This window comes from Diabrotica undecimpunctata, chromosome 3 (assembly GCF_040954645.1).
Source record: "Diabrotica undecimpunctata isolate CICGRU chromosome 3, icDiaUnde3, whole genome shotgun sequence".
NCBI classification, from domain to species: Eukaryota; Metazoa; Arthropoda; class Insecta; order Coleoptera; family Chrysomelidae; genus Diabrotica; species Diabrotica undecimpunctata.
This window is the reverse complement of record NC_092805.1, coordinates 75056380-75077607: the sequence shown is the minus strand read 5'-3', so window position 1 is coordinate 75077607 and position 21228 is coordinate 75056380. Positions and strand designations below refer to the sequence as shown.

General features: G+C 35.7%; 1 protein-coding gene across 3 annotated transcripts in view; it reads right to left on the bottom strand.

Annotated features, from left to right (window-relative positions):
• Positions 1–1239: 1239 nt before the first annotated feature.
• LOC140436905 (protein Fer3-like) overlaps positions 1240–21228 on the bottom strand; it is a 242164-nt gene continuing 222175 nt past the window's right edge. Inside the window, exons 4-5 of one of the 3 annotated variants that reach the window (XR_011950320.1) lie at positions 9510–9782; positions 1240–1372 (exon numbers count right to left, since the gene is read on the bottom strand). Coding sequence is in view for 1 of the 3 variants with exons in the window: in XM_072526072.1 (XP_072382173.1) it covers positions 9615–9782 (168 nt within the window). In the remaining 2 variants the exon portion in view is untranslated. Of the gene's footprint in view, positions 1373–8678; positions 9783–21228 lie in introns of those variants that run through there. The other 2 variants (XM_072526072.1, XR_011950321.1) reach the window with 2 other exon arrangements.

Below are 21228 nucleotides of genomic sequence, written 5' to 3'. Positions count from 1 at the left end.
CCACAAACTCAGACTAACGAACAGGAAGTACCTGTATTAGTTAGCAATCGGCACAACAATGTACCGTCGACTTCCCAAGCTGACATCCCACTCTCCACATTTTCATCCAATTGCCCTAATTTTAATCTAGATATAGAGTCGGACATTGATAGCTAGGGTACGGTTGGAAGATTATTGATTATTCTTAAACTATTTATAATTTATCATGTTTGAATTTTACTATGTTATGTAATACTTATATGTAAACTTTGAGTATTGACACTTGGGCCAGATTGCCCGATTCCGCAGTATGTCCAATATCAAATCTTCAGAATTCATATCCGAAATTGGACAGTATAATTTTATCACCCAGTAGACCGAATGAATTTATTTGTTATTAAATACACACACGTAGTTAATTAGGTTACATACACATTTGGTCAATTATCAATAATATAATTTGGACATCAGTCAAAAGTGCTGACAAAGTTAAACAATTTACATAAATTAGATACACATATCACGCGAGGTCCGCGAAAATATTGACCCAATTAAAACTTATATAAAACTAAGATCTCTTGCCTAGAGAAGCATTCAATCAATATTCACTCAACTAACTTGATAGTCTTCAACGATCAACTTCATCAGTCTCTACTCAAAGTAATCCCGGGTCAACACCCATAGTGTACGTCTCATCAATAAACTCTGCTACTATTATTTGGTGTTTCCATTACAACTGAACGAACATCTTCACTGAGCCAACGAAGAGGAATTTGTTCATTAACTATTCTTTCTTTTTGTGCACAATACTACCAATTTTAACACAAAAATATCTATTGTAGCTCTTAACCATATTTATTTTGAGATAACCTTTTATCGATTTATCATATGTAGTACACAAATAAGACCAGAACTAAAATAATAAAAAAACTTTATACAAGATATCGCAGAAGATTGGATGAAATAAAATTACTTTTTATTAATCGGATGCTTACATAAAACGTACATAGACATACTCACGTAAACAAAATATATTAGGAAATTTCTGATATTAAAAAAAAACATCGAGTTCGGCATTGAACTAATAAAATTATATTAAATAAAAGAACAACATTTTTAAAAATGCAGAAAAATAAAATTTCCTATGCAAGCGAATATTCCATTAAATAATAAGCCCAAATCCTTTTGTATCTATATACCTGTTTTTAAAGAACCAGTTACCTTTTAGTACGTAGTTATACCAGGTAATAAGATATCCTCTGTTACTCAGTGTAATGCGTATTAGATTGCACACTGTCTACGAACAGTAGATAAAAATAAGGTGCCCATATGAACCGTTCAGGGTATGTGTTGAAAATACATTTATGATACAGGGGTGGGTATTTACGGGCTCCTAAAAAATTTTATAAATTATTAAACTATACATGTTGATGAATCGACAGAACCAATATTATGGAATGGTCAAGTGAGCTCCGTATATCGGTATCCACTTGACCACGGAGCTCAATTGAACCTGAATTTTAACATGGGCGGAGTCCACTTTATGCCGTAGATATATATATATATATATATATATATATATATATATATATATATATATTGTCATACTTTTTCTTTCCCAACCAAAGAAAAATAAATAAAAATATCCATCGGAATAAAATTTTAAAATATCATTATAAACAAAAATGTATATAGTAATTTAAGATAAGATTTAGTGTAGATAAGAATAGAAATTTTTCCGTTTCAAACAAAATTATCAAAAAAAACCTTTGTTTAGAATTAGAAGACATTTTACCTGTAAGTTAATCTTTTCATTGTTTGTATAGTCGAGTATTAAATGACCATATTCTAATCTTTTGAAATATGTATAAATGATGTATTGAAAAAACCAATTTTAAAGTAAGCTATTTAGTTTTTCTCTGAAACCGAAATTAGGCTTTTCCAAAATCATGGTAAACACAAGTTGAGCTTTTGATTGGACGATCGTTTTTAAATGGAAATTTTGTGAGCCGATCATGAGACGGGAGAAGTTAGTCATATTTTGGTCATCGAAAGGAAACAGTCGTTTGTCTCAAGATAGGGTGTGGTTTGTGAGTTTGGATACCGGCGTAACGAAAAGAAGTGAATAGTTTGAAGAAGGAGATAACAAGTAAATTAAAAGAGGTCCTTGTATCTACCGTGGGCATTTTATAAAGTATATGTGAAAGTATTCTTACGGCATCAAGTTGACAAAAGGAGGTCCTGGTGTCATAAATAAATAGCTGAGTTTCGAGAAGTGAATCAGGTGGTTTTTGTATAGTCTGCAGGAGGTTTTCAGAGACGTTAAGAAAGAGCCGAGGTGCCAAAGAGGAGAGATTACATCGTTGAGGAGACTGGACTTTTCTGGGTATTTTCCAACATACAACTCAAGAAGAAAATAAGCTGTAAGTGTTTGTACAATTGAATTTTATATCTATGAAGGATCGTTTCGACATCATGGTCATTAGCATTCAAATTTAAGAACTGAGGTTTTGTTAGGCTAATCAAAATTTTAAAGTTTTGTTGTTTCTTGTTTCAAGTAAAGAAAATTTTGAGTAAAATTGGTTTTTCACGTAATATAAATGTATGTAGCTTTATAATCTTATTATCATAAAAATTTGATTTATTTTCTTGTATGCTGATTGATAAGATAACGACAGAATTTAATAATTGTTTTATTCGTTCATATAAAATAAAGAAACGTAAATCTTTGTAATATAATATATTTGTATTCTTATCCTTTCTTCTCTTCACCCGATAAAAGACAACTAGAAAATCTTTTGAATCCATCGAACACAGGTAATATAAGGATTATTTTACTTTTGATAACAAATAAGTTATAATTCTTTTTTATTGGCTCAATAAACTAAGATTAAAGTCAAAATAAACAATCATAACAAATGGCCCCCAACGTGTAAGGCGTAGAAAGTATTTCTAGTTAAAATTTAAACGGATAGAGAAATAAAGCAGATTGATTGAAAATTTATTTGCCGATGGTTAAAGTTTATAATATTTGCTTTTATGACATTACATTTCAAATTTCTCTAGGTACAAATTTTTACATGATATAATTTATGATATTTGATTAATTTTTACAACTGACAAAAGTTTTAAAATTTTATTGCATTTATTTGAATTTATTGCATTTGGGATAAAAGGAAAAGTTTTCGTCTTTGCAACATTACTCGAATTTCATATTTGGCGGGGATATTATTGCACAAATTTCAAAGCTTCATATTTGGCGGGGATAAATAATCTAACGAACATGTCGACCACAAGGAGTCAAAGTAAAACGCAAGAAAGGAAAGAGGATAAGATGGAAGAGGAAACAATTATTGATGAAGGATCGGATAATGAAGGAAATGCTACAATAATAGAGGAAAGAAAAGAAACAGGGATGCTGGAAAAATTATTAGAAATGATGCAAATACAGACACAAACAATAGAGAAAATCCAAATTGAAACATCAAAGAAAATTGATAGAAACCAACAAGAAACATCACTAAAAATGGATAGAAATCAACAAGAAACAAAACAAACAATAGAACTATGTAACAGAAATATAGAGCAGCGTCTGGAAAACTATGAACAGGAAATTAAAGGATGTGTTGAGGGGATAAAGAAAGAACTGATACAACAGATAGAAGAAATAACCCTAAAGAATGCAAAACAAGAGACAGAGATTAAAGATATCCAAGATACAATGAAGGAGATACGAAATTTCCAGAAAAAGGAAATAGAACAGTTGGAAGAAAAATTTGAAATGGCGCTACAAGAAGACAAGAAAGAAATAGAAAAACAAATTGAGGATATCAGAAAACAACGAGAGATGGGAGACAGGAGAGAAGTACTCATCCAAAGTCCGGGTGACATAAAAATACAGTTTGGCGGGGACGTAAAAAAATTACACCCAGTAATTTTCATTAACAATTTAAAAAAGAAAGTACGACATATCGGTAATTTCGAAACAGCAAAGGAAACGATAAGGAACCATCTTAAAGATGAGGCAAGTTTATGGTTTGATAGCAAAGAAGAAGAATTGCAAAATTGGCAAACATTTGAACAAAAATTTCTGAATTATATCTGGGGGAAAATACAACAGATAGTGATAAACAAGGAATTACAAAATGGGAGATACCAGGATAGTATAGGTATATCAGAAAAAACATATGCCCTACAACTATACAACAATGCAAGACATTTACATTACAACTATTCGTCCGAACAGCTAGTGGAACTAATAGCCAGACATTTTGAAGATACCTTAGAAGATCACATAACTCTACAAAACTACAAAGATATTGACAGTTTATGTCAATTCTTACAAATACGAGAAGCAAAATTAAGAGAAAGAAAAATGAGGAGAACGCAAGAAAATTATAGACAACGAGAAAATCAAGACTATAGAGATAGAGGGCAAAACTTTAGGAGAGAGTACACAAGAAGAGAATTTGTCCCGAGGAGGGAAAACGAAAGTAGAGACAACGGAAGAGTAAACTATAAACAAAGAAATCGGCAATGGAACGAAAACAGATATCGAGAGAACCAGAAGAGAAACAACACTCGCACATATCAGGAAAACCGAAATAATAATAGAACGAATGAACCGGAAAATCGCGGAAACCGATACGGGTCCGAGAGACCAACAGAAAATAGAAGAGCGGTCAACAACACACACATAGAGGAATATGAGGATGAGAGACAAAGCGACAGAAGTAGAAGCGAACAAGAACAGCAAGCGTCTTTTCACGAAGGCGCTCACTAAAGACAAAGAAACAAACAGGAATTTTTTGTCACCCGAAGGAATTTATTAAATTGGCAGAAAATAAGGACAAAATAAGTGGAGCAAATCTGAAATTTGTAGATGGTTTTATCAACGAGACACCGATTAAAATTATGATTGATACTGGATCGGAAATTACACTGATCAACAGAAAACTAATAGAGGAAGTTAATTTAACGAATTTGATTTACAAAATTCCCAAGGTAAATTTAGTGGGCGCAAATAAACGGACTTTGGCAACGATAAATGAAGGAATACGAATAAAAGTACGATTGGATAAGATATTTTATGCACTACAATGTGTTGTGATGCCAAACATGTCGCATGATATGATCGTAGGAGTGGATGAATTGGCAGAAAAACATGTGGTGATAGATTTCAAAAATAACACGATGAAAATCACAGAGGAAAAAGAAAAAGAACAGGACAGTAAGGAAATGGAAAAAGGAAAATGAGAAACGAAAAAATGATTTAGATAAAGAACAAACGGTGGAAATGAATTTGGCAATGAAACAAGGACAGAGAAGAAAGAGGAGATTGGCAAAAGAAAGTGAAAAGTGGGTTTCCTCAAAAGAAGAGATGAGCCCAGAAGAAGAAAAAGAAGAAAGATTAACAAAAGAAGACGAAAAAGGTACAATTGAAACAGTGGTATTTGAAGAAGTATGCGAAATGGAGGAGGCAGAATATAAAATAAATATGTGTAAAGAAATTGAGGAAAAAGAAAGAAAATTGATATGTGGAGAAGAAAAGGAAAAGGAATTGCGTGTAATATTGAGAAAGTATGAAGATTTAATAAATGAAGAAAACAGAGTAGCCAAAAAGTATGAACATTCATTTGAGGTTAAAGACTTAGGAAATTTTCGATCGAAAACTTATCCGATCCCATATAAATACCGACAGGAGGTGAAAGGAGAAATTAACAAAATGTTAGAAGATCAAATCATAGAGAGATGTGACTCGCCGTACATCAACCCAATCGTGATTGTGAAAAAAAGCAGTGGAGAATTGAGGCTCTGTTTGGATGCCCGGAATATAAATCAACACACGGTATCTCAATATGAATCACCCCTCAACATCGAAGCTATTTTTGGGAGAATTACGGGAACACACATGTTTTTAAAATTGATTTGAAACATAGTTTTTGGTTAATACCGTTAGCAGAAAGATGTAGAAATTACACCGCTTTCTCAATCGATGGTATTGTATACCGATTTAAAGTAGTACCGTTTGGATTACAAAGTGCGTGTGCAGCATTGGTAAGAGCTCTCCATACAATATTAAATAAATACGAAGATTTCATAGTGCACTACATCGACGACTTACTCATTTATTCACCAGATACATCAAGTCATTTGGAACACATAAAGATTATTTTGGGAGAATTGGACAAGGCCGGATTAAAACTGAATATTGAAAAATGTCAATTTTTTCAAAAAGAAGTGATATATTTGGGATTTAAATTGGACACACAAACAGTTAGTTTAGCCGAGGACCGGGTAAAACTCATAGATGAATACCCAAGACCAACGAATTTAAAAACATTGAGAGGTTTTCTCGAGATGATCAACTATTTTAAAAAACTAATTCCTGATTTAAGCCAGAAGGAAATTCCTCTGATCAAATTATTGAAGAAGGGTGTTAAATGGAAGTGGAAAAGAGAAAGCTTTTCAAATTTTAAAAGAGGAATTCTCGAAAGGAACGAAAATATATCATCCCATGTACAATTTGCCTTTCATACTACGAACTGATGCATCCATACAAAAATTTGCGGGAGTTTTGTCGCAAATACAAAACAATCAAGAAGTGCCGATTTGTTTTATTTCCCGGGTGACAAAAACACACGAAAGAAAATACAGTGTGACTGAACTAGAGTTTGCTAGCGTACTTTTCTGTATAAATAAGTTAAGATTTTATCTGTTAGGAGCAAAATTCACAATCGAAACTGATCATGCAGCTTTGGTACATATAATGAAAAATCGTCTGGTTAACAATCGTATACATAGAGGCATTTTGTTACTACAGGAGTATGACTTTGAGTTTCGATATATAAAAGGAAAAGACAACATTATAGCCGACGCTCTCACAAGGGATGACGACTCGGGGAAAAAGGAAGCAATTGCTTTTCATGTAGGACTGAACATTTTGACACAAGAGGAAGGGGTATTTTCGTTAAACGAAATTAGAACAAATCAAGAAGACCTGGAAAAAAGAGAAAAAAGAAGAGCGGAGAGAAAACGGTATATTTTTCAAACGAATTGATGGAAAGGAACTATACGTGATAACACAGACATTGGCAGAAAGGATCATACAGAAATTACACGAAGACAATGGACATATCGGTAGCAGAAAAGTCTGGCTGGTTTTTCGAGATAATTATATTTGCCGACAAGATTACCGCATCGCAAAAGAAATTACACAAAAGTGCCAGATCTGTCAAAAATATAAAATTAGAAATTTCAAAAATGAAAACGTTACAAAAAATATTATATCCCGGAACAAATTAGATATTGTAGCAATAGATATGTTAAGCGATCTAATTATGACGACGAAGAGGAATAAACATGTTTTAGTCATGGTAGATATATATGTAAAATTATACAGTTACCGTACCACGAAAGGGGAAGAAATAATGAGAAAAATCGACAATTTTATAGCCACCGTAGGAACACCAAGAAGGATTCTTCTAGACAATGCAACATATTTTAGAAATGATCGTTTCAAGGGACAACTTCGAGAACGGGGAATAGAGACAAATTTTGTTAGCATCAGACATCCACAGAGTAATCCTTCGGAACGTTTTATACAGGAAGTGACGAAGTTTCTACGGATTACAACAGAGGGTCAACATCGACGATGGGATAGGAAAGTCGCCGAAGTAGAAACGTATCTAAATACCATCCCGAGCACTGTAACGAAAGAGACCCCAGAATATATAATGAAGGGTATAATGCCACTAAGGCCATGGGAAGATAGAGAACAAAAGGAATACACACAGATAATGGAAAAGGTACAGAGGAGATTGCAAAGAGCAAACGAAAAATATATCCAGAGGCAAGACCAAAATAGGAAAAGAAGACCAGTTACTTTCAAAAAAGGTGAGAAGGTTATGGTGAGAGCATTGTGCGTGTCCAACATACCTAGCAACGTATGCGGAAAGTTAATGCCTGTTTTTGAGGGTCCGTACATAGTAAACAATGAGAATGGGATAAATAGTTATGAGTTGAAGCACATAGAATCAGACAAGATTAGGGGAATTTATAATATCAACGATGTTTACAAATATTATGAATAAAATACTGGTATTGTTTTTGTATAGAGAAAAATCCCTGCATAATTCAGTAATTTTTATCATATGCAAAGGCAGGGATTTGTCATACTTTTTCTTTCCCAACCAAAGAAAAATAAATAAAAATATCCATCGGAATAAAATTTTAAAATATCATTATAAACAAAAATGTATATAGTAATTTAAGATAAGATTTAGTGTAGATAAGAATAGAAATTTTTCCGTTTCAAACAAAATTATCAAAAAAAAACCTTGGTTTAGAATTAGAAGACATTTTACCTGTAAGTTAATCTTTTCATTGTTTGTATAGTCGAGTATTAAATGACCATATTCTAATCTTTTGAAATATGTATAAATGATGTATTGAAAAAACCAATTTTAAAGTAAGCTATTTAGTTTTTCTCTGAAACCGAAATTAGGCTTTTCCAAAATCATGGTAAACACAATTTGAGCTTTTGATTGGACGATCGTTTTTAAATGGAAATTTTGTGAGCCGATCATGAGACGGGAGAAGTTAGTCATATTTTGGTTATCGAAAGGAAACAGTCGTTTGTCTCAAGATAGGGTGTGGTTTGTGAGTTTGGATACCGGCGTAACGAAAAGAAGTGAATAGTTTGAAGAAGGAGATAACAAGTAAATTAAAAGAGGTCCTTGTATCTACCGTGGGCATTTTATAAATTATATGTGAAAGTATTCTTACGGCATCAAGTTGACAAAAGGAGGTCCTGGTGTCATAAATAAATAGCTGAGTTTGGAGAAGTGAATCAGGTGGTTTTTGTATAGTCTGCAGGAGGTTTGCAGAGACGTTAAGAAAGAGCCGAGGTGCCAAAGAGGAGAGATTACATCGTTGAGGAGACTGGACTTTTCTGGGTATTTTCCAACATACAACTCAAGAAGAAAATAAGCTGTAAGTGTTTGTACAATTGAATTTTATATCTGTGAAGGATCGTTTCGACGTCATGGTCATTAGCATTCAAATTTAAGAACTGAGGTTTTGTTAGGCTAATCAAAATTTTAAAGTTTTGTTGTTTCTTGTTTCAAGTAAAGAAAATTTTAAGTAAAATTGGTTTTTCACGTAATATAAATGTATGTAGCTTTATAATCTTATTATCATAAAAATTTGATTTATTTTCTTGTATGCTGATTGATAAGATAACGACAGAATTTAATAATTGTTTTATTCGTTCATATAAAATAAAGAAACGTAAATCTTTGTAATATAATATATTTGTATTCTTATCCTTTCTTCTCTTCTCCCGATAAAAGACAACTAGAAAATCTTTTGAATCCATCGAACACAGGTAATATAAGGATTATTTTACTTTTGATAACAAATAAGTTATAATTCTTTTTTATTGGCTCAATAAACTAAGATTAAAGTCAAAATAAACAATCATAACAATATATATATATATATATATATATATATATATATATATATACCTATTGGTTTCGAAAACCGTTTAAAAAAAAGGAGATCCTGAACTAAAAACAACTATCGATAACATTTAATCTTAGCAAACATTATTGAAACATTGCACTTTTTATTTAGTTGATGATTCCGTATGGAATGTATTCTCTTTGTCCGTAAAGTTCTGATGTTTTATTATCTTGTGGATGTCCATGAAGCAGTTCTGTCATAAAACTAATGTAAGTGATGGCAAGTCGAAGAGTTTCGATGCGGGAAAGTCGTTTCTCGTAAGCAAAAGTTGGTACCTGAAAAAAAAAAAAAAATTAATTAGCCCCAATGCTAAAAGCACTTAAACAAAATACTTGGATTTAGTGTTCTGTGAAAAGCAATAACAATGCAACAACTCTATCGTAAGTATGAGACGTCATAATGAAAATAGAGATTATTAAAATAGATATATTTTAAATCTTGACAATTCACATATCGTAAAGTAGTTGACTTTAAAATGATATTGCCAATATTTTTCAGCTGCATTCCCGGGACGACTTTATTGTAAGATACGTATTGTAATTGAAATCTACTTCGCAGTATAATACAAGGAAAAGCGGAGGGAAAGCGACTTTTATGCCTGCGTAATATTAAGCAATGGCAAAGTCTGTAAAAGGAAAATTAAAGATCAGGCAAAATTTGTCATCTTTCCTAGTAATTTAGGCCGATAAAACCACCGATTAGTAATAAACAACAGTTATAATTTTAAGATATATAGGTACATTGTGGTAATATCAGTTAAAAGTTCTTGGGTTATATTTGGCATGGAGAGCATATGGCTAATCAAATCAGATGGACTAATGACATCAAGCGAACGGCTAGTCACGAAGAGATGCAAAAACAAAGAATAAAAATGAATGGATACACCTAAGGGAGGCTTACATACGACGATCGATGGAATAGTTGTTGATGATGATATTAATGATTATTAATGAATTAATTAAACATATTAATAAATTAATCAAATGAATTAAAGGCAATATTCATACATCAAGAACGATTGGTTGCACAACGCAACGTTATGATAGGCTCTTGAGCCTATCATAACGTTGAGTTATGAGTGAACTAGAAGTAATACAAACAAAAGTTGGCTTACACCTTCCATTCATTCATGATACCTATTCCAGAATTCCGGAACCCTCTATTAACTGGTTTAGTGTATGGGTACCGTAGATTTTTTGAAGTCAGTTGATAGTTTCCAAAAAAGGTTTGGTCCAGTCCAGTTTTTCAGTCATGCAAGATATGACTGTTTTAAGTTGTAGGTAAAGTTACAGAGTCTGCAGCTAAGTCTAAATGAAACTTACTTATTGTATGCAGGTGTTGAGGTGTCCCTTGGCGCACATGTCCAGTAAGGAAACCTGTTGGGAATCTAAGCTGATTCTTGATTCCGCAGGACTTCAACCCTATTAGCGCATGTTCGTCCAATATACATTTTGTCATGTACTTGACCTTATTTTGTCATGTACTTGACCAGATATAGTTTGCCAGTGAGAGTTGCGTTTTGTTCGAAACCAGGTTTTTTTATGGTCGCGACACTCCTACGGACGGCTCTGGATCGAATTATTTTGTAGCTGATATTCTTCTGGCAAGTTTATCAGTTCTTTCATCGTGTATTTTTCAATGACTTATATCTGGGTACTTGTTGTGTAACTGTTCAGTGGAAAACGGAAATCTTGAATTCTTCCAGTTACTTGTTGCTAAATATTATTTGGACTTCCCGTGGTTTTAGTAAAGAACACAAGACCGTAAATTAAACTATTTAATACTTCTATGCAAACGTTATAATATGAAAAAAAACTTAATTGTTTGTAATGAAAATAAAAAATATTACAAATATATTAATATTATAATATTATACTACATGTTGTTATTTCGATGAATTGAAACAGAATCGTTTGCCAGAGGAGGGTTGGTTTTACCATCTTTCCGTTAAGAAGTCACGGGACTTCTTACTTATCTTCCCTTAGCGACAAGCTGTCGCCAAGCCATGCTTGCGCCGTTCCAAAGACGACAGATCCGTCCTCAGGTCATTTAGATTTTAACAGTACCATATGGCCAGAAGTCATCGTACAATCGGCATCTCCTAATGTGATGGGTAGCTCTTTCGGGGCGACAGACTCAGTAAAACACAGGTTTGAAATAAAAATAAATCTATTAATTTAGTATATCTACAATAAATAAAAATAAAAAGGAATTCTACGTTGTATACTTATACAATGAATAAAACTAAAACGAATTCTACGTCCCCGTCTGGATCCCGCGATGAACGAAGTCCTCGGCGAACGTCTATAAAAGAAAAGAAATTAATTAGTACTAATAAGAAACGAAATGGGGGAAATCGATCGCGCTCAGATTTATACTCGCTTTCGCTTCAATTCAGCGAAAGCTCCGAATACGCTCGCAAACAAAATATTTAGCTGTGCAGACCCATGGCAATGTTCAATACACAATACCGACGGGTTCCGCTCGGCTAAGGGCAGAGTATGATCCTCAATACGGAAATCTCTCCGTCCCGGTTGGTTCTGTGCAGATCCACGGTAATGCTCAATACGCAATACCGATGGGTTCCGCTTGGTTAGGGACAGAGTATGATCCTCAATACGGAAATCTCTCTGTCCGGAATGGCTCGCAGGTTCACTACACCGGCGAGTCAGGGAGCCTAGAGCGCTAGCTACAAGACTATCTAATTCCGCTATTCACACGTCTTAAATAGCCGTTCTGAATCCCACTACGCCGTCACGTTGTAGAAGTGGATGCGCAAATATTGACACTCCCACGGTTCGAACTGTTAAACGATCAGAGCATCGTTACACTATTTCATTTGTGATGTTGCTTGATCTAACCATTACGAAATCGAGTTTTATAGCAATCTATAATATCTTATTCTCGCCTTCCCTTTATAACGATGTCGAAGAGAAGGTCCAGTAGGACATTTATACCTGCTGTTAGTGTGGCCCTCAAAGCTACCGTGATTTTAAGGCAAGCAACTCTTTGCACCTTTGAGCCTTAATTTGAGGATGGCAATTTTTGCTGCATTTTTGGCCGCCATAAAATCAAATAATTTTTGCTACTTAAAAAATTTAAGGAAGTAATATTACTCATTTTTCTATGAGTGATTCTGGCTACTATTACCGTACCTACTCACTGATCGCTTGATTATTTGTTATATCTGCCTGTATAATATCAAAATATTAACCAAAAATTTGTAAAGGGCTTCGTGTCTTTAGTGGTATATTTGTTTGTAATAATGTAATGTTTGGCGATTTGGTCTACTATGAAACACAAGATTGTTTAACTGGCTAATTGGCTTAGTTCCAGTGCCATAAAACAAAACACACACACACACACACACACACAAGATTGTTTAAATATTAAAGTTGCAATAAATATCAATGCGTGGAGTATAACCTCAAAAAGAAAGACATACATTTAGCAGAGGACCGTTGAGAAAGAGAGTTGTAAATAAATCATGTGCTAGTTACTAATTTGAACGTATTGTAGTCTCAGTAGTGTCAATATAAAATATGGTCTTTGGGATGTGATGAGTTTTAGTAAACAAACAATACTTAGTAACCCTAGAAGGTAAGCCAATTATACGATTCAGCCTGCAGTTAACTTCAACTAACCTTAAAGAAGAAATAAATATACAGTCCACGAGCTATCGAAGAAGCAAAATATTCAGGCGGTGAAGCTATTCCTGATCCTAAGCATAAACACCCTGCCTTATCTGATACATGGTCCATTCGAACAAAACAACAACAGATTTGGTGCTATCCAAAATACACGCCACGTAGCTACCTATCTAGCCAAAAGAAACTTCGAGGTACCGATCCCAAACCAGACACTTAATCTCGGCGGAGAGAAAACAAAGAAAAAAGCCATCCCAAAGTAGAAACGAAGTTAACGCCAATAAAAATCCAGAAGAGACATTTATTAACATTATTCAGTCCACAGAAGGTACCTGATAAAAAACAACTACACGGAAAGGTGAAATATACAAAAGCAACAGGGAGACGATTAATAAAGCATAGGAACAACTCAGAATAGTACACAAGTAAGTCTTAAATTATTCTATTCCGATAAAACAGTGCAATCTATTACATTTTTATCAGCATTCTTAAAATTAATTTCAGATTAGATCATTACTTTACGTTAAAACAAAACAGTATTTCAAACTCAAAACAATTATATAATTTACATATAATTATTAAAACAAAACTGACTTAGGAAAGGAAAATATAGATAGTTATAGAGACTATTAAATATATATATATATATATATATATATATATATATATATATATTAAATATATATTTATATAATCTATAGATACAGCGAATTGTACATTTATTTCTTACTTTAATAAACCTTGACCTTGCAAAATCAGTAATTATACTCTATTTTTTACCTCTTTATGGATTCATTCATGGAGTTAAAAAAATAAGAAAATAGACAAACTTTATAACCAACAAGCGACAATTGGAACGGATATAGTTAAAATTACAACAAATAAAAAGAAAGATCCGAAAATTAGAAAGACGAAAGATTACGTACAGGAAAGATTAGAACTTTTGAATAAACATTGTGAGAACTTTGGCAATAATCACGAAAAATTAATAGAAGAAGGTATAACAGAAGACAAATACTTTAAAACAAAGTATGACGAACAAACTTACATAGAGGATAAAGATCATACATAGAGGATAGAAATTTACTAGAAGAATGCAATAGAGGTTCGAAAAAGGGCAAATCGCCAAGGATTAAGGAAATAATGATAAGGAAAGAGAGAATCGAGGAATTGTGACAGCAAGACATACAGACATTTATGAAGATGAGGATAATATTTCTGTGGATTGTCGTCATTGTTGTTGTCATTTATGAAAATGGGATAAAAGACGGTGCACTTTTTCAGAAGGCCTGTTCGGTTTCGAGTCTGATCTAGATAAGACCTTTGGTTGGGGAATACCCACTTATGTTAAATAACTAGTTCTTTATATTCGAAACCTTGGAAGAGAATTAGACTTCTCTTCTGCTCCTCATCGTTTCCAGCTTGGTATTTCTCTTAATATTCTTTAGAATATTATTTTTGGTATTATTTATTTTATTTTCAGGAATATTTCCATTTCATAGTGTTATATTTTACTGACTATTTTGTATCTACCATATTTGCCATTAGCTGTGTTTTACTTTGATGATACTTGTTGATGCTCATTTTATATTGGTATTTTACCGTATTTTTAACTTTGACATTTTATACTTGTTCTGCATATTTACTGTGTTGAATATTTCTGTCGCAACCTTGTTGCTCCAGAACATTTTTATTTTTCTACTGACTTCCAGCTTACACTAATCTTATTTTTCTTACAGCCATTTTTACTACCTTTTTATACTATAACCTTATCTCATATTTGTGCCTATATATATTTGTGTGTATATTTTATGATAACTATCTGTATTATTCTTTTACAGGACATTTAGACATAACCTTTTCAATGTCACTTGTTTATTATTTTATAACAACTTCGGTTATTTTCCATATTCTTCCCATCTGTTTTAGGTGCCTCTCAGGTCCTACCACGTGGCGTGTTTGAGGTTAGTTCGCGCTTTCTGCTTCGCCTTACCTGCCCAGCAACAAAGCACGCTCTCTAGAGCTTGACCCGTGAGTTGTTATACCATTCTATACGGTTACTAAAGACGTTCTCCGAGATAAGCTTATCTCCGAGATTCAAATTTACGTAACTCGGAATTGTGAGTGGACAACTCGGAACAAGCAAGAGGTGTGTGTCCAATTACACCCGCCTGGTCACACACGTCATCCAGTAAAGAACCATCGATACACTCTCAGAGAGGGAGAATCCCTGGCGAACTGACCCCGACGCGCCGACCTTTTAATAAATAAAGAAACTTGTCTTCGTGTTTCTTAATTTCCTTCCTGTCCCTTTTGTCTCTTGTTTTAGTGTAACATGAAGTCACAAAGGATCTTAAGATCATCCGCCTTAGCGGATAGAGTGACTGACGGCGATCCACAACCTGCCGTAGATCCGCCTCAGCGACAGGATGAGCGGTCAAACTATCTTCTCAGGTTTTTAGCCACGATCTCTGGTGTCTTCCAACTGATCTTTTGCCATGCCCTTTACCTTCCAATATGATTTGAAGTAAATCATATCTTTCACCCCACAACACATGACTTAAGTATTGTATTTTCCTCTCTTTGATTATGCTAAGTAATTCTTTTTATTTAAATCAGTAATTTTCGAAACCAATTTATTTATCAGATGTTGCTATTGCGTCTAGATCAAAGCCATTTTATAGTTGCTTCTAATATGACAGGAAAGATTATTTTCACGTTCAGAGCGTTTGTGAATAGCCGCTCCGAAGATCCCTTTTAGGGTGAAATACGTATAAGCGGATACACAGACGTACTATACGTGAAACCAAATCTTAACTGTCTTTTCTCTTTTTATTAACTTATGCGCAGAAATGCCTCACCGTTGGTAACTTTTTGTGCCCATGGAAGTCTCAGCATCCGTTTGTATATATACATTTCAATGGGATCTTTACTTTTTTCTGTTGCAGAGGCTACTGTCCAACTTTCACAGCCATACAAAAAAACAGAGAAAACGTAACATCTGATCATTCGAATTCTGAGCTCTAGACTAAGGTCTGATCTTGTAAAAAATGTTTTCATGTTTATGAGTGTTTTCCTCACTTGTTCGATCCTTGATTTGCTATTGGTACGGTAACATGAGCGTACCTGATGTCTATGCTGGTTCCGTTAATATTGATTCCACCTTGAACCTCGTCTAATACTTTTCTGAATATAGATTCTGAATACAGATTAAATAATAGCGGTGATAAGACACAACCTTGTCGCATCCCTCGTCGGATTCGTATATCTTTGGATCTTGTGTGCTCTATTTCAATTGTTGCCTTTTATTGCCAATATAGTTTTGAGATAATTCGCAAGTCTTGTTCGCCAACTCCAGTTGTTCTTAGAATTGCGATCATCTTTTGATGGTTAACGCAGTCAAATGCTTTTCGATAATCAATAAAACGTGCATATACATCTACATTCATGTCTCTGCATCGTTGTGTTAACACATTTCAGGTAAAAAAGAAAAATATAGAGATAATAAATACATTAATAATGGAAACAACCATAAATGAAGAACTAGATACTTGAGGAGGGTGGGAGGTACAAAACACAATTAAAAGTAGAAGCCAACAGGATGGTACAACACTTGCATATAATAGATGCAAATTACGAAGTAGCATGGACAATTCTAAGGGAAAGATACGACAATCCGAGAATGATAGCTTTCATGCTAATTGACAGGATGCTACAAGCGCAAGAAGTAAAAGAAGTGTCGGCTAGAGCACTAAAAACACTTCATAACATATTCATGAGTGTGCCGAGAAGCAATCGGAGGACTAGAAGGACTATATTCCTTGAGCCCACAAATCGCCCGATTAAGCAAAACAAAATGAGATAACGATACTAGAAGATTATACTAAAACCACATTGGAGACAGTAGAACATACAAATCAACACAAGCCTTCCTACAGAGACGATTCCAGACGTTAGAATTGTTGAAACCAGAAAAGAATCAAGGAAGCCAAGGAGGAATATTACGATTGCACCGGAGAGCAGATGATTACACAATGCAGGGAGTTTCTGGATCTCAGTATAACAGACAGAAACAAGGTGACAAATGAAAAACAATGGTTAGCTCATAGGAATGAGCTGAAATGTTATACTTAACATTGATGCAGACAGTATAGTGGAGAACACCACACACTGTTACATTTTGAAACTAGTTTTTTGAGTAACAAAAGAAGGGAAGAAAATATCCCCGAAAGAAACGGGAGAGACTAAGGAAGTTCGGGTTATGGAACAGACCCAAACAACAGAAAAAGCGGACATTACCCTGAGAAACAGGGGAGGAAACGGTTATTCGGACAATGAAAGAGAGCCGAATAACGAAAGACTAGAATACACTCAAGAGAATAATGGGTATAAACATGACAACGCACAGCAACGAGGACCGAGGACAGAACTTAGTAAACTGTGTAAGTCAACAAAATACGGAAGCCCTACTTGTCACTGCGATAGTGCGCTAAAAGATAACCGAGGAGGCCGGATAAGGAGGAGGCACGTACTTAGTGACAGAATTAATAGAACAAGGATCGCAATTCTCGTTCATTAGAGAAGAAGCAGCGGCAAAGCTGGGAATACAAAGGAAACCAATCCAGGTTACAATCCCGGGAATCGGTTTGACAGGAGAAAAAATCAAACTGGAGCATTAAGCTACTGATTGAAACATACTTCCAGAGAAACTTTAAGATGGAAACGGAGGCATTGGTGTTACCGAAAATAACCAAAGACCTACCGGAACAAGAAATATAGTTGGAGGAATTAAATGAAAGACGTCTTATTAGCAAAACCCAATACCAAAAAGTTGGGAAAATAGACGTCTTACGAGGTGTAAAAAATACAGTAGAATATTGATGGAGGGTATGCACTAAATGAGTCACTGGCTACTCATGAAAAATACAAAACTAGAATAAATAGTGTTGGGAATAGCACAAGAAGAAAAAGCAAGGGATCTACGAGTGGGCAGTATGATATCCAGACGGAAAATGGACACATAAATAAAAAAAATGGGAACTGGAAGAAGTAGAACACGAAAGCAAACTTTCAATTAAAGAACAAGAATGTGAAGAATACTATAAGCAAACAGTCAAAAGAGAGATGACGAAGGAAGATACTGTAGCGAGATTAAATAAAACGAGCGGTTCGATTTTATATAAATATATTTATTTATAAATTTTCAGCACGATTATCTCTTATCAACTAAACTCACTCATAACATCGTTACATATATATACCAAAAAGTATTATTCTCTAATCTTCTGGGGTAGTCCCACCTCGTTGTTTGACAAATGGATTTCTACAGCGCTCGATACATCTCGAAGGTTCTCGAAGCCATTTCGAGATGCAAACGTTACATAGGCCATGCCGAAAGCATGTTCGTAACACTGCTCCCCTCTTAGATCTGAGCGTCCCGATCAGCAACTCTATTTGTACGCCCAGGATGGCGGAATCTACAGGCCTCTCCAGCTCTGCATGACCCCCTCAAGAAGAAATAACAGACTACTGACTTTGAAGGCAACAAGAAGCACAGAACAGTGAAGAGTCGCGAAAAATGGGAGAGACCTATGTCCAGCAGTGGACAGAAGAGGTTGCATGATGATGATAATGATGACTTTGAAGGACACGATCTCTTTGGGTTAATGCAACACACAGTAATTATTACGCCGGTTTCTCGGAAGATCACTTCAAGCATGCTTCTGACAATCTTCCAATCCAGATTATCTAGTGCATGGCCTATCTTGGGTAAGGCCAAATTCTTGATGTCATAATTGCACACGATTTTCTTCAAATTAGTTAGAGCATGCCATATATCCTCGTAGCTTGCCCTGTCTGTATACGACTTCCTGGTCACCATATACAGCCAAGATTGAGGGCCATCTTCTAATCTCAGTACTCTTCCAACTTTAGGCTGCTGATTTTTTAACTCGTCTAAACGACCGAACTTCTTATAAAATACAGATGAGATTCCTTTAGTCATCTCAAGATCTTGGCAACACAGTGGGCTAGAGAGACGTTATGCGGAGCACTAAAAGGATCCTGCGAAACTTCTGTGGTCACGCCAAATCTAGCACTCTTTCTCTCTGCGTAATTTGACATAATTTCATTAAAGCTTGGTCGCCGGTCATCTTTGATCTCATGTTGAAGGGTTCGGGCTTCTTCTGTTTTATTTGAGCCAGCATAAGGTGCAAGACGATTTATGTGAACTACTTTTGGTTTACCTTTCGGCAACTTCTTAATTCGGTATATTACGTCATTTATTCTCTTTTTAATTTCATACGGACCCTCCCATTGTCTTTGCAGTTTAGGAGACAAGTCACGACGACGTTGTGGATTGTAAAGCCAAACAAGATCACCTACTTCATATCTTTCATTCTTGCACCGAGAATCATATTGATCTTTCATTCTGTCACTTTTTTTTACATATTTAAAGAGAAGAAGGAAAATCTGCATACAGGCACCTGTGACTCACACAGGTAGTGTTGGGTTCCTAATACCCTAGCGAAGCTGTGTCAGGGCGAGATGCCCAAGGAATTTAGACCTTTGACACCTCGTCCTGTCACCACTCAGAGACGGTCGGCGTCCAACTAAAAACCTCTCCTCTGTCACACCAGATATCAGGATGGAAGGGCCGGTTAAGGCAAACATCTCTCCTGATGCCCTGCTATCGCCAGATTCTCATTCTTTCTCCGACACATTCATCGAGGAAACTACACCCACACGAACCACCAAGGACTTTCAACCCCTTCCTTAGCGAGGATGCCATCTATCCCGCGTCGTCTGTCTCTCATTTACTCTTATTTCGGCCTGCGACAGTCCGAACCCCACCAAGGTGCTACTCGCTTGTTTTAGAATTCTTTTGCAAGTTTCCTCTCCTCTCGTTCTTTTGAAGGGAGCAGCTCCCTGATAAATTTGTGGATCTGTGTCCACCACCACTCATTCTTCATCATTTTCTCCACCATTTCTTTTACGGAATCAAACATTTTGCAGTTACACTCTCTTACAAACTTCTCTCTTTCATCCGCCCAACGCTCACACTCCAACATCGTGTATGTCACAGACAGTAAAGGCACTGTTCGGACTGAGCCCTCCTAAACCTTAAAAGGTAGCTGCGGAAGCAGCCATGGCCTTTGAGCATTTGCGTTAGATAATAATCCAGCTGCCTATGCCCACAGTCCAGCCAGCTTCGAAGGTTCGGGAGTAGTGACTTCGTCCACTCTGCCACATCACGTGTTGCCTCCCACTCCTGTTGCCACTGACCAATTGAAACTAATCGCTCGGCCAGTCTTATCTCATTCATTTCTCGCTCTCCAATGTTCCGCCCCCTACGACTGTAAATCCTTGCCCTTTCACCTGCCAACACATGTAAAGGAACACAGCCGGTGATAACGTGAGACTAGTTCTGTCCACGCGTACCATGAGCCTCTTATAAGTTGGTATTTCTACCGCCTCACTGCAAACTTGACGACAGACTGCACAACACCGTGGAGTGCCCTTCTCCTTTCGGATTTGGGACCATCGATATTAGGCATTATCCTCCCCAGCGCAGCCATTCTCTGAATAGCTCTGCGGGTCACCCCCCTCAAATGTTCCCCCCAACTCCCACCCTGGTGGAGAGTAACTCCCAGATACTTAACGTACTTTTTGGGCGCCACTCTCGCTCCCGCGTACTCAAATTTAATTCTATCTCTCTTTCTGTAGCCTCTGAGTACTACAGCCTCCGTCTTATTAATTCGCAACATTTTCATTGACCTCCACAGTGGCGTTTAAGCCATTCCATGAAGGCCTGATTCATAGCACATCGCATGACGCATTGCTGCCAGCACCACTCTGGATTGCGTCAGTGACGTCCTTGGCTGTCGTTACCGCATCTATACCTATTACGAGAAGTTTTCTCCTCGCTGTACCACCCCTGGTCGTCACTTTCGCAACGCTGGAGGGCATCGAGCAGACAACTTCTCTGGCCCTTTCTACCACCTCACCACCGCCCTCCAGCTCAAGGACTACCCCTTGCTCTTTTGTCTTTCGCACTCTCTTGATAATAATATCA